Here is a 15,230-nt window from a genome sequence, read left to right as displayed (position 1 = left end):
CTCTAAACGTTCAAATGGGTAAATAATCGTCCAGGGCGGAGGGATTTAACCAAAACCAGACCAAAACCCACCTGGCAAGAACCGTTGCTGGGGCGGTGGTAGAGCGGGACCTTTCCCCACACACCAGGGGGGCCGCCGCGGAGCAGAGGGGCGCACAGGGTGTGAAGCTTCGCACTGCGGCCTGGGGCAGGAGTTTAGAATGCGATCCGTCCCGTGCACCAGAGAACAGGGGGGTTCGGGTTCAGACAAGACCCCCCCGGGAACCCAGACCGTGCCCACCCCCTGGAGGGCAGGCGGAGGGGGGCTGGGGCCGGCTGGGCTCCGGGGGGAAGCCGGGGGCGCCGGCCCAGCTGCGCGGCACAGAGGGCAGGGGGGTGCCCGCCCGGCTCAGGGCGGGGCCGCACCGGGAACCGGGAGGTCACGGTCAGTTCCCGGCCCGGGCTTGGCCGGGCTGCGGGCTGATTCTGACCGCGGGGCGGGCAGGGGGCAGCCGTCCGCGCGCCCCGTCATGTTCGCTGCTCCCCTCCCGCCCCCGGCCCCGCTCCCCTCCCGCTGGAACCCACGAACTCGCGCTGAACTGCGGGGGCCGCCAGCTGCGCGGGGGGAGCCCGAGGCCGGGGACGCGCGGGAGCCCGGAGGAGCCACTCACCCTGAGCGCGGGCGCCTCTGCTCCCTCCGCTGGGGGGCGCTCCGCCTGCCGAGGCTGGAGGCTGGAGCCCGGCCCGGCGCCGGACGTGACGCCATCGGTCGGGCCGGCGTCCCGGTGGCGTCACCGCCCCGAGGAGACGCGCGGGGAGTCCGTCTGCTCCCGGCCCGCGGGTTGCTAGGGACGCTCGCCGTCTGGCTGGAGGCGGACGCCCGGGTGGGAGCAGCCCGTTCCCGAGGGGCTGCCACCCGCCTACCGGTGCGGCCGGCGACACCCACATTCTCAGGGCCGTGGGCCGGGAGGGCCGTGGGCCGGGGGCGCCGCAGGGTGCGGGGTTCCGCTCAGACTCCGCTTCTCCCCTTGGAAAGGGCTGGCTGGTTCTGCGGTGAAAACCAAAGGGGGTTGTTGTAAAAATTCACGCCTTTCAAGTCTTCATGCCCGACTGTTAGGACACATCGTGCACGGAACTGCAGTGTAGTCTTCCTCGTGTTCTTGCTCCCCCCCTTTTTTTGCTTCTGTTGACAGGTGGACTTGCCACCATTGGTTGGAGCAGGTCTGTCCCCGAGGCGTGTCCCCTGCGTGGCTTCGGGGTTCACTAACGGGGACCCTGCGATGCCAGGTGGGCAGGTGAAGCTCCGGTTAGTAAGATGACGAGACCAGGCGGGAGTCAGTGAGGGTCTCGTGATAGACAGACATGTAAACTCATAATTAGAATGTTAGGGACAGCTTTTCAGGTGAAACTTACGTTTCCAACATTTTTAATCCTGTGTGGGTCATAATGAACAGCGAAGTGGCGCTTCCCATGCGCCGGCCCGATGCAGACTAACTTGCTGAACTCTCCCAGCAACCCGTGCGGGGCTCCCGTCTTCATTTCCGGGAAAAGCGGGTTCACAGGATGTGGGCATCCAGCTACCAGGTGCAGAGTTAGTCAGGCTCTGGTCTGTTTTCTTAACTACCCGATAACTCCTATTTTCTCTGGGCTGCATTGTTGACCCAATCGAGACAAAAAGAGAAAAATTAAGACCTAAAGAGAGAGAAGAATTAGTCGTCCCGACTGGCCATGGCAAGTCGGAGGCGGCTTTCTGTTATGCACTGAAATCTCGCCTGACGTGGCGGTTTCTCTTGCCCTGTGAACTGGTGGGCTCAGCAGGTGCCCAGTGCCCCCCTGTGCTGCCCAGCGTCATCCGTGGTTGTGTTCGTGTCATTGGTGGATCCCTCGTCCAGGCACTCCGGGCTGACGTGGAGTCTGAATGTTGCATGATGTGGAACAGCAGAACTCTAGGGCACATTCGGAAGGAATTTTATTCCTCCTTGGATTGAGTGCATGTTAGAAACTTATACCCAGTGCACGTGCTGTATTTGGCAAGTAAAGGTGTCCTTCCGTGCTCGTTACTGCACTAGGGGAGAAGTTACTGGAGGAACGGGGTGGTACTCTGGACGGGGCATCTAGGCTTTCATCCGATCACTTCATATCGTCTGAGTGCCACTTAGGGGCATTCTCAACGGAAGACGGCCTAACCACCGAAACTTCAGCTTGAATTGAGAGTTCCAAATAGATGTAAACATGCTCATTTGTCTCTGCTATTGTCTAACTTTCCATTTGTATAGAGGAAAATTATATACAGGAGAATCTTTACAATTCTCATTCCCTACTTATATCTTACTAAATTGGATTTTAACACATATTTTGGGGGTTCTTCCCTTCGGGCCAGAACTTGTTAAGAGAGAAACTATCCATTCCCTATCTTCAAAGAACCGAGTCTAATAACAGGCAATTGCAATACAGCATTAGGGAAAGTGTGCGTTGAGAAAGTGTACTAAGGTGGTGTAGCTTCCAGATGTATCCATAACCTAGCAGGCCTTGGTGTGATTGCTGGGTTTCAACATCTGATTCTTATATAGCTTCAAATTGGTTTACGAATATGGTTTATGGGGTACCAGATCACACATTCAATTTGCTAATAAACTATGTAAAAACTATTATACTACTATATTAATTTATGAGGAATGCAACAATGAGCTAGGATAGTTGACCTGGCTGGTCTTCACCTTGACCAAATCACAATGAAAACCAGGTTCAAACTATAATCGGAGGACTGTTTAGTAAATAGGGAATGAAAGCAACAGAAATGGGTTTGTTGCTTTCCAATGCGCCTTCATAGCTTGGGTTGTGCTAAAAATAGTCATTTGCCTCTCTTTTCCTTTGCTAAGAAATATCTTTTGATATGAAACATTCTTTCATTCATGGTAATACTGTCAAGCAGGTCTCATCTTTGGAAGATATTTTGCTCTTTGTTTGCTGAGTCATTATGCTTATTTCATAAATTTACCCTAAGATGATTTTAACCATTTTTATGTGTGCAGTTCAACAGTATTAAGTACATTCGTACTGTCGTGCAACCATCACAACCATCCATCTCCAAAACTTTTACATCTTCCCTAAATCTGTATCCATTAAACACTAATTCCCTATTACTGTGGGACCCTTTTCTCCCCACCTCCTCTGGCCTCTGGCAACCACCCCACCACTGTTTCTGTTTTTATGACTTTGACCATGAAAGGAAAACCATCATTTAACAGCACTACATGTTGAACACTTGAGGTTTTAGTGACTGCCATTTACTTGCTTAATTTTTTGCCCCATGGCATTTATTATTACATTAAATGATATGTATTTATTTATTCATTTATTATCTATTCTCCAGCTAGACTATAAGTACATAAGGGAAAGAACTTGGTTTGTCTTGTTTACAAACTGTATCCACAATACCTGAAATAATACCTACAGCAAATATCTATTGAAGAAATATTTTTAAAACATGGAGAAAGTGGGAAAAATAGCAGAAGGCCTGGATTACAGCCAGATTTCTATCTCTGAAGTATGTGCAAAAATAGTAAGCCTTCGGAGATAAAGTTTAAAAATTAAGAAAAACAAAGTACTATTTTAAACTTTTTTTTTTTTTTTTTTACAAATTCAGTTGCTGAAAATACACCTTGAAAAATAACAGTATAACACTGATGACTGAATTTGGAGATTTTGCAATAATCCTACACCAAAGAAAATTTTTATTGAAGTATTTAAAAATACACAGAAAAAAGAATACACAGGAAAAGACAAACATACAGAGGCATTATCATACAGCTGATTTCTCAAGTCAATACTTTTGAAATATAAAACAATTATCCCCAAAAGTCAGTTTACTGAAACAAACTGATTTTAAGTTGGTCTATAACTTTTCATTCAATTTTGTTTACAAATGTTCCTAGGATTTTCAGTTTCATCCCATATCAGATCTGTTTTTTGGAAATATTTACTTCTCAAAGTTGTATATAGTTACTTCTTGCAATTAATGTCAGCAACTATAGGGAGCTTCTCTAGTCACAAGAATTCAGTATGGCTGCTGCTCTGGAAATAGTTACCATATTGGGTTACCTACATGAAGACTCAAGTACTGAAAGTCCAAATATTGGGGAAAGTATGAGGACTGAGAGCAGGAGGACTAAGGAAAGATGGTATTATCTTTAACTGCAGACCTGCTGGAAAAGACTCCACTAATAACTGTGGTACTAGTGCTAGAGAAGCAGTTGCTGCCAATCCACAAGTTGGCTATATAACTGTCCATTTTGTATTTCCTTTTCTAAAGAATGGATTAAATAATTAGATTGCTCAATCAAATAAGCAGAGACTTTTAAGTTACAATATAGTTTAACTGTGAAATAAATTATTTTATTTAATTGGTTTAGCAGCCTTGGGTCTGCAAAGGAAGCAAACCCCATTTTGTTTCAAAATTAGAAGGCTGACTCAGAGGCTGTTTGTAAGATGCCTAACTATCTTCTATCGCCAGTCAGTCTTGAACATGGACCTTCGTGAACTCAGTAACTTAATCAATGTGAAAATGATCTCATCCATCAACACACAATGTTGAGCCAGCAAAATGAGAAAAAAAAAAAAAAGTACAAGGTAGGAATTGGCTTATCTCCTCTTATACGGCACAAGAGGAATATATATGGCAATAAAAACAATCTACATTAGACTTGTAAAGAGATGATTTTGGTTTACATGTAAGTTGGCTTAAACTGACCATAGTGGAATGATTGGAAAGTTTCTTCTCCTAACGTAATGCCCATTCATTATAAACTAAGCTGGTCTTAGTATCTACTACACCCTCATTTTATAGCCATTTAACTTACAAGCTGGGCCTGCCCAGCCTCCCTCTAAAGCCTCTCTTGAGAAAGGTACCAGATGCATTAAGCACAGGCATCCTCCCGTAAGAATCTGCACTTCAAACAGCATATGAAGAACCAGCACTAGGCTCTCCAACGTAAATACCTCTCATTTCACACTATCATGGGAGCAGTGCAGTTTACTGACCACTCCTTCCTTACAGGCGACTCAGCAGCTGTAAACGCTTTTCTTCAGTTTCAAAGCTTTTCAATACTTGTTAATTCCAAAAATCCGAACACCATGTAGCTGTGGCACTTTGGGAATCAGCACACTCAGGAGAGAAGCTGTGTTCAGCATGAAGTGAGTTGGGTCATACTTGGTATAGAAACTTGCCAGAAAATATCTGTAGAAATAAAAGTTAATATATTTAACGTCTAAAACTAAAATTACTTATAATGAAGGCATATGTGCACATTTTCACTTCTGCAATTCTGTTAAATGCATTTAATAAAATACGTTTGCTACTTAGCATCCTTTACGGCAGGCTTTCAAACGAGGGTTCATGTGCTCCCTGAAATTTCAGGTGGAGTTTTATATTTGTGTGTTTCTGAAGAGAAGATTCAGATCCAAAGATACATCATAGTCTCTAAGGCAGCGGTTCTCAACCTGTGGGTCGTGACCTCCTTTGGTGGTCGAACAACCCTTTCACAGGGGTCGCCTAAGACCATCCTGCATATCAGATATTTACATTATGATTCATAACAGTAGCAACATTACAGTTATGAAGTAGCAACGAAAATAATTTTATGGTTGGGTCACAACATGAAGAACTGTATTTAAAGGGCCAGAAGGTTGAGAACCACTGCTCTAAGGGTTCTGTGATCCACCAAAAGGTTAAGAACCACTATTGTGAAGTTGAGAAAAATGGGGTTAGTGCATCAGTACAATTAGTGTCTTTGAACAAAAGCAAATACTTGGTTGCCCTTTTTAATGGTCTCATTTCCATACTGTAGATAAACAAGTCTACAACCAGTTTAACTGGAAACTTGAAAGACATTGTTGTAAAATTCCAGTTGTTTTGCTATAACTGAACATACACATACATATTCAAAGACACCCAACACCTGAGAATTTAACAAGCCTAACCCAACTGTAAGGCCATAAATCATCGAGTCAGAAAACCTAGTTTTACCCAAGCACTACATCAGAGCACAGACACATCATCTGGCCCCTAACAACAGTACCCTAATATAGACAAGATTTAGAGAATAAAATATCATAACTAAGAAGTTAGTTTGCATATGGGTGTTTCGTATTTTTAGAGCACACAGGAAAGTATTCTTACAGCTTTTCTCCTAAGTATTGTTGTTAGTTTCTCGTAAGGGAGATAACTGTTTAAATATGGTTAAAAAACAAAAGCTATTTTCAAATGACTAAAAATATCAGAGCTGTGCACATCATTTTCAGATCTAAATTAAGAAATTCTAGTGTCTTAAACTTACTTTACAAACTATATAGTCAGAAAATTCTTGAGAATAATCCATATTCCTTAATCTTTACTTTTAAATCCTTTCTTCCTGTTTTCATATACTTTAGCACTGTTTCCTCCATTCAATGAACAAAATAGGATACCACTTGCATTTAGTAAGCTTATTTAATTTCCCATCATTATGGGTTTAATCTATAATCTGACATGTCAGAAATAGTAAATCTTCTCAGAATGCTTTCGACTTATCATACCATAGCATATGTCCCCTTTATGTCTTTTAATGCAACGGTCGTGAACCGGTGGTCCGAGGACCACTGGTGGTCTGAAAGGTTGGCGACTGCTGTTTTAATGAACAAAAATTGTGTGTGTAGACTATATAAAAATTACTTTACTATACAAAAAAACTAGACAATCTTCCAAGGAGATGCAAAACCAAGTGGGAATCAGTGTGATAGTGTTTATTTGCCAAAGAATATTTTGGAAAGAGACCTGTATTAGAAGCCAGAAGTTTAGGGTTTCATCTGGGCTTTTGACTCCAACTACCTGCAAGATTTGGAGCAAGGCAATGCATCTGAGACTGTTTCTTTTAAAAATTGGGGCTAACAATTCACATCTCACCACCTGACAAATAATGATCAAATAAGAAAATGTCTTATTGTCACCAAATAGTATCAATGCTATATAGATGATTTTAATGCTGTCTTTTCAGTTATGTAAGGAATTTAATTAGATGCCAGATATAAGGTTAAATGCTTTACAGATGTTATATCATTTAGTTCTTATAGTAGACTAGAGGCCCGGTACACGAAATTCGTGCACGGGGGATGGGGGTCCCCTCAGCCCAGCCTGCACCCTCTCCAATCTGGGACCCCTCAGGGGATGTCCGACTGCTGGTTCCCAGGGATCGGGCCTAAACCGGCAGTTGGACATCCCTCTCACAATCCAGGGCCGCTGGCTCCTAACTGCTCACCTGCCTGCCTGGTCGCCTCCAACTGCCCCTCCCCACCGGCCTCGTCGCCCCCAACTGCACCCCCTGCCGGCCTGGTTGCCCCCCCGCAGCCTGCTGTTGAGTAGTTTGGTCGTCCCTCACTAACCCCCCTGCAGGCCTTGTCACCTCACACAGCCTGCTGTTCAGTCAGTCGTGACGGCCCCTGGCTTTTTATATATTAGGATGCCACAGGCTAGAATTTTATTTATGAACAAATTAAACTGGCCAAGTGATCCAGGATTCAACCCAGGTCTAAACTCTCTATCTTCTAGACCAGTGATTTTCAACTGTGTGCTACCAGAATGTTTAAAACATGCAGTACCTCACTATTCAGTCAGGGGCAATGATCTCTTTTCCTAGATTCTCAAATAAAAAAATGCCAACAGCCAACAATAGCCACCTGGTGTGAATGAATCAAAAGTATACTTTTTTTGGTCAGATCAGCAAAAAAATATACATTTTGGCGTGCCACACAATTTTAGTAATAAACGTGTTCCATGAGATGAAAAAGGTTGAAAATCACTGCTTAAAACCATGCTTTCTTTCCCAAGGAGTTTGAACATCCAAACAGGGCAGGTGGTCAATGAAGTATGTCTGAAACTGTCCAAGCCCTTGTTTAGAGAGATCAATCTGTAGTGGACTATAAGTAAGACTATGTGTTTAGTTTTCTTCCAAGCAACTTATGAACATGAACTGGAACACATTTGACCTGTATATCCTAGACTGTCTAGGCATACTGATGGGCGTGGTCTGTTGTCTCCATATGCTACTGACTGAAGTGAAAACTGCTTTGTTACAGTTTGTTAAAGATTTTGCCTGCAATTTATATTTTATCTGAGGTAGCTATTTATTGACAGAAGTTTGTTTGTTTTTTTAAAATATATTTTATTGATTTTTTATAGAGAGGTAGGGAGAGGGATAGAGAGTTAGAAACATTGATCAGATGCCTCCTGCACACTCCCTAATGGGGATGTGCCCGCAACCAAGGTACATGCCCTTGACCGGAATCGAACCTGGGACTCTTTAGTCCGCAGGCCGATGCTCTATCCACTGAGCCAAACTGGTTAGGGCTATTGACAGAAGTTTTTAACAAAATATTATTTCTAATTCAAGTTTAATCCAATAAAACAATAGCTGCCTCTCGTCTAATCCTCCTCATTCCTAAAAATTTCCACCACTTACAGAATTATTGGAGAAATTGTGAAAAACTTCCGTGAAGATGTAAACTGTACTCCATAGTCCAGTTGTTCCCAGTGAGTGAGGAGCCTTGCTCTACCTTGGTCAGGAGTTTCAAAAGGTGTTCCTTTTACAGCATGCAAAAATACATACATCCCCTGGAAAACAAACACGGGAGTGTCTCATCAACAACACATACGAAAGCGGTATCTGTCAGTTAGCATTAAGATAGTTCCAGACCATTTGTGACAAAGTATAAGATTAACTTACAGCTCAAGTTTTAACCTTTCACATGATTGTTTCCTCAGAGTACAATAAGACTTCCAGAGGCAGATAAATATCATTTGGTGAAAACCAGTGAAAAGTCAACCAAAAGTAACCTGCTTTCATCTTTTTTTAAGTTGAAAATAAACAAAAAGTATATCAGGGTAACTTTATATCATTACATTTAGATTTTCTTCTACGACCTTTCCTGTGAGGAAATAGGGTGACATTTTCCCCAATGGGCAGGAAAAGTTTATTGTGGCATATTAGTAAGTCTGATAATATTTATAAAATAAAAAGACAAATTAGTAAATAATAGTCATAAACAAAATCTCTGTATCAGAAAAAATAGTTTTGAAAATATTTAACATTAGAACTGTCTTTGTCCCAATAGCTCTCTTCCAAAGAAACGGAGGTGGTTTGATGTAGGCATAATGTTCAACTCAACTTGCTTTTAAAGTCACAACTATGCCTCAAAAGTGTATCTTTTGAAGTTTTAAAAAATAAAATATTACTAAAAGCCAATGTGTTCAGTAATATGTTGAAATATCTAATTTTGTGATTAATTAGAAAAAAAAACAATGTATACTAGATTTTTTTTCCTTGTGATTATGATACCCATTTAGATTGCTAGGTAGCGCATCATTGCAGGATCCTATCTGAGGAACTGGTAACAATAAAGTCTAAATATTATCATGACAGTTTTTCCCAAGTCATAATGTGATGTCTTTTCTACTCCTACTTTTAACAAATATATGGAAAAAACACAGAAAAATTAGTGATCTGAAATTTTACATTAGTACAGGTTAAGAGAGCCCTTGTTTTCAAAGCTTAGTCTACTTCCTATTCCATTAGGCAATTCAAAAGTTGTTTAGCTGCAACAACAGCTAAGCTATATAGTAATGATCATGTTCAACTGGATTTAACTCAACATACATTAATAAGTTAAATGTACGCACCACAGGACATGCATGCATATATAAATTGAACAGACACACAGCCTGAAAAACGTCAATCTTCTGAGAGATGGTTAAGGGAAAAAGATGTACAAACAACTAGAATGCAGGGCAACAACTGTACAATCAGGGCACTCGGGAGATGCAGGGGAGAAGGTTCCTTGTTGCTGAGGCAACAGCCCGATGCTACCTTGTCAACTGCCTCATCCTTGAAGGTTCAGCTCAAATGACTACTCTTTTGTGCAGCCCTCCACAACAGTAATAACCTCTTGTCTGCGTGGTTGAATTTTATTGGTAATACTTTTATTATAGCACAATACATATATTGTGCTGGAGTTGTTTACATAGTGTTTGTTTTCCCATTAGCCTGAATACATCTGGAACAAGGGCTGGCATACAAAGTACTAGATATGACGCCAAGATGACATTAAGCTAAGGGATGTTTATTCTGTTAGCGTAAGGGAAACATTTTCACGTGGGCTTTAAAGGAAAATATGAGAGAGAAATTGTATGGTTTCAGATTCTTAGGAGTATGTTGTTGTCTACTCTAGACCACATAATGTCTTAGAATTATCAAGAGACGAACAATCCTGGTTTTCTCATCAGTATTTAGGATATACGTAATATTCAGTTTATTGTATATATCATTTTCAATGAAAAAGAATAAAACCTTATCTGGCCATATATCTTCTACTCTTATCATCATTATTATTATTTTAAATATATTTTATTGATTTTTACAGAGAGTAAGGGAGAGGGATAGAGTTAGAAACATCCATGAGAGAGAAACATCGATCAGCTGCCTCCTGCACACCCGCTACTGGGGATGTGCCCGCAACCAAGGTACATGCCCTTGACCGGAATGGAATCCGGGATCCTTCAGTCAGCAGGCCGATGCTCTATCCACTGAGCCAAACCCGTTAGGTCTACTCTACTATTTTTATTTTTAATAGTTTTTCTATGAAATTTTAGCAATTTATACCCACATCAAAAGAATTAGGGCCCTAACCAGTTTGGCTCAGTGGATAGAGCGTTGGCCTGCAGACTGAAGGATCCTAGGTTTGATTCTGGTCAGGGTTGCGGGCTTGATCCCCAGTGGGGGGCGTGCAGGAGGCAGCTGATCAATGATTCTCATCATTGATGTTTCATCTACCTCTCCCTCTCTCTGAAATCAATAAAAATATATTTAAAAAGAAAAGAATTAGGAAAAAATGTAGCTCACAGTTAGCCCTTAATAAATATTTACTGACTCAAAAAGAATTCTCATTCATTTTAAAAGCTAGGCAAAAAATTTGGCAAAGTATTAGTACCTCTAAGGTGAACTGTAACACCGAAGAAAAACAGTCACTAAGGGGTCCACTGCGTGGTTTCAGAAAGGCAAAGACTGTATTTTTTCTAACCAGGGATACCACTTAGGTCTACTTTCCTGTATTTAAAAGCATTCAGCATGTAGTTCACATTTTTAATTGTTTTAATGTAGGCTATCTTCAAAAGAAACTCAAATTTGGAGTCACATAATTGCTACAGCTACGTCTGGTTAGGTAGGTTTTTAGTGTGGTGAACTACGTCAGCAGTTTGTTCCCTACATGTTGTCAATTTCCTATCCTTTTCCACTGCCATATACTGTGCCTCAATCTCAGTCAACCCAACTGAAAATATGAGGGAGTAAGAGGACTTCTGAAGTACATTTAATACATATGTCATAGGAGAAGGAAAAACTACAGGACAACACAGACTAATTCAGCAAACACTGAAATAGGTATTGGGGATATAGAAATAAAAAATAACAAAGATAAACTGCTAATTGTAAAACGATCATAAATACAAGAAAGCAGCGTGGTGTTTTGCAGCTTCCTGGAGGAGGTGATATTTGAGTAGAGTTTTCCAGAACAAGGAGGAATCAGGAAGAGCAGGAAGAAGGCAGGGCCATTAAATAGAAGAGCTTACATCAAGGCAGAAAGGTGAGAGCAAGACGATTTTCATCATCGTTACTACGTAGCTTGTGTCTGGAGATGGGCTGTAATAACCTGAGTTGCCTTTCTTGCCTCTCCAGTTACCAAAAGGTGTTGTATCCCACAAGGGACTTGGCATTTTACTATGAATGTAACAGGGGATCACTGAAGGATTTAAACAGTGTGACTTGAGCAAACATGCATTTCAAACTATCAAGCTGGAATGGAAGAAAGAGGAGCACCAAGGAGACCATTTATCTATTGCAGCGATTTTCAGCCTTTTTCATATCACGGCACACATAAGCTAATTACTAAAATTCTGCGGCACACCAAAAAATACATGTTTTGCCCATCTGACAAAAAAAAAGTATAATTTTGATTCATTCACATCAGACTATTGTTGTGTTGGCTGTTGTCTTTTTTATTTGACAATAAGGGAAAAGAGATCAGTGCCCCTGACTAAATAAGCAGATATTGCATGTTTAAAAATTCTTCCCGCACACTGTTTGAAATGGCTGATCTTTGGAGTAATTGACAGAAAAATAAGTGCATGATTTACAGCAATGCCAGTGGGGATTAAGTTGAGAGGCAGTAAGACAGAATGGACAGGGGTTTGGCTGAATGAATAGGAACATATAGGAAAGGGGGTTACCTGAAGACCGGGGTGACCACATCTGCTAGTTCGCAAGGGCGGCCCTGACTTACACCTGTTCCATCGGAGCAGTTCATACTACAGTCCCTTTACCCTCCACACAGCCTCAGTTTGGATGATATATTATATTAGTCTCTTTTCCTCTGTCATCCAGCTGTCTGGCTTGTAAGACAGTGGTGCCTTTAGATTAGGATCAAAGTCACAGGACTAGATTGGGGGTAGTAAGAAATAGATCAGGAATGGGCTCAATTTATACTTGTTTGGTTTAAGGTGAAAGATGATCATTCTTCTAAAAGTAGAAATTGGAAATATGGAAGGATGAGGTAACTTAGAATATATAGCATAAGAAGAGATGAAGAAAAGAACCCTGGGGAAAGAAAGCAGGAAGTGCAAGAGGAAAGAGAAAAGATCAGAAATATATAGGAAAAAGCAATACCATGACGCCAAAGGAAAAGAATTCCAATAGGAGGGATCTGATTAACGACGAATATTTCAGAAGTTACTATTTCAAAATGGTGTTTGCCCCACCAAAATCTGTCACTGAAAATGGACCAAATAAATGCACATCAGCATGTTTTTACCACATCACCCCTGTCCTCCTCTCAACTTTAAATACTCTCCAGAAGTAAAATAAGTAATATTAATTTTTAAAAATCTATTTCACATTTTTCTGTCTTAATTTCCAAGGCTACATAATATGGTCAGCAGAGTTGATCAAACCTCTGATACTTTTGAGAGCTATCATATAATACAGAAGTGTGGTAATCAACTTGAAGAAGCTAAGGCACCATAAGGTCCTGAATCACATAAAATATGATTAAGCTCAAAATGTCTATACAGAAGTAGGAAAGTATACTTATAAAATTTAGAAAGACTTAATAAGGATTGAAACAAAAAAATATTCATTGGACTCCAATTAGCCAAAAATGTATTACTTCTTCTGAAGTATTCTGGTCAATCACTATAATGTAGTAGCCTGAATTACAGTGTCTTTGAAATTTTTGCTAAAATGACCTACTATTTTCTAGATTCTAGAAAACCAATAGAAGAAAAAAAGTCTGACTTAGAAAAGGGCCCAATGTTTAAATATAAAGTGTAATAGAAAAATATATTCCCATTCCAGACACTAAGATCACTGAGCTGTACACTTTAAATGGGTGACTTATATTATGTGAACTATATATCGTAAAACTGTTTAAAAAAACTAAGTCATGTGTTCTTCTTCTTTATAAGAAAACTTTTAAGCTTTTAAAAAAATTGTGTTTAAGTACAGGTAACATAAAATGTACCATATTAGTCATTTTCTAAGTGTACCGTGGAGTGGTATAAAGTACATTCACACTGATAAGCAAACAGCTTCACCATCCATCTCCAGAATGCTGCATCTCCCAAAGTTAAAACGCTCCCCATTAAACAGTAACTCCCCACCCCCGCCTCCCCGTCCCTGCCCGTTAAGCCTTAAGCTTCCCGTGCTCAGGATGCGGTGAGTCCGTACCAGGTTGTGTATAACGTTTGTCAAGGTCCAGGCCACGGGAACGCTGAAGAAGGGGATGCTGAGCAAGACGATGTGAAGCAAGCCCACGCCCAGGGCGTACGTCAGCCATATCCCCCGACTGTTCATGACCCGGGTGTTGGGGTTCACCTCGCTGTGGGCCACGCCAACGTTCATGTTTGCCCTGTAGGAAAGCAGTGTCAGGGATCAGCACCGACACAGCTGGAACCTAAATAACCCCAATTCTGACGTGATCAAGTAAGTGTTGGTAACCAGGATTATTCTTTTTCCTAGCTGTTCTGACACAGAACAAACCCACCCTCTCGAATATGCTACTTGCAGATGCTGACAAAGGCAGTCAAGAATTCTTACCATCTGACTTGATGGTGAGACAAACAAGACTTGTTTTTATAGTTCTTGTGGAAAAAATAAACAGTGACAACCCCTTTCCTAATGACAACGTGTCTTCTGGCATGCTGGTTTTACTACATGAGATAACAGGCAGGAAAACTCAAACTGAGAGAGAACCTACATTTTCTTATGACGTGAGAGCGAAGTGAACACTCAGGAGCTCAACTGATCAACACAATCAATTAATACAAAGAAGCAACGCTGACCCAGCCAGTGTGCTGTCGTCAGACTCCTGACGTCAGACTCCTATCTGACGTCACGCCGTGCCCACAAAGGGCGTCAGAGTTCAAGTCACTCCGAGGAGGGAGCCGGGGAGGACAGGGCCGGTGGGCAAGCTGCCTGGTCCAGGGCTCAGGTCCAAGCAACAGCCTCTGGCTCAATATTGTCCTCAAAGGCAATCAGCTTCTTCCTTTCTTTTTTTTTTTAGGTTTTTCCTTTTCCCTTTTGCGTTCAAGATGAACCCCGAAGGGTGAGCGGATCGCAGTTCCCAGTTGTTTTAACCATGATGTTTGCTTGGGCCTCAGACTCGCTTAGACAGAAGAAAACTGCCCTGCAGAAGGCCCGTCGCCCCAGGAGGACCGACCGACTGTGCGGCCGGAGGGGAGGGGGGTCGGCCGACACTGAACCCGGATCTGAAGACATAAACCCTTTCCATGACAGATCCTATGGATGAACGCGGGGTAGCCAGGCTCCCAGACGACAACTAGTGACACCGACACAAAGAGAAGCCTCGAGTTGGCACTGCAAGTCTGAACACGACAAAACAGCACCCAACTGTCTCTCTGCAAGACAGACCCCGATCGGAGGACGTGTCCACCGCAACGGGCGAGGGGCGAAATAAGTTAATACTAAACAACAATAATGCTATCAGCTCGAAAGAAACAAAGACACGCAACTATATATCATTCTCGAACCCACTCAAGGTAGATCTCTTGGTTCTATTGCACCCGATCTCCCTCTATAAGCACGACTCACGCGCGAGCACATACCGCTGTAACCGATCTTCAGTTAGAATGATTAAGTCATATAATTTTATCAT

General features: G+C 42.0%; 1 protein-coding gene across 1 annotated transcript; it reads right to left on the bottom strand.

The window, feature by feature from the left end:
* Positions 1 to 3,669: 3,669 nt before the first annotated feature.
* ORMDL1 (ORMDL sphingolipid biosynthesis regulator 1) lies at positions 3,670 to 14,842 on the bottom strand. Its single transcript, XM_006098393.3, has 4 exons — positions 14,398 to 14,842; positions 13,784 to 13,964; positions 8,471 to 8,622; positions 3,670 to 5,214 (listed from the first exon to the last, which is right to left on the bottom strand). The coding sequence occupies exons 2-4, from the start codon at positions 13,955 to 13,957 to the stop codon at positions 5,079 to 5,081; spliced, it is 462 nt and encodes a 153-aa protein (XP_006098455.1). The 5' UTR covers positions 13,958 to 13,964; positions 14,398 to 14,842; the 3' UTR covers positions 3,670 to 5,078.
* Positions 14,843 to 15,230: the final 388 nt, after the last annotated feature.

Source organism: Myotis lucifugus, unplaced genomic scaffold (assembly GCF_000147115.1).
Source record: "Myotis lucifugus unplaced genomic scaffold, Myoluc2.0 scaffold_234, whole genome shotgun sequence".
NCBI lineage: Eukaryota > Metazoa > Chordata > Mammalia > Chiroptera > Vespertilionidae > Myotis > Myotis lucifugus.
Note: the sequence above shows the minus strand (reverse complement) of the source record. Positions and strands in the feature narration are given on the sequence as shown.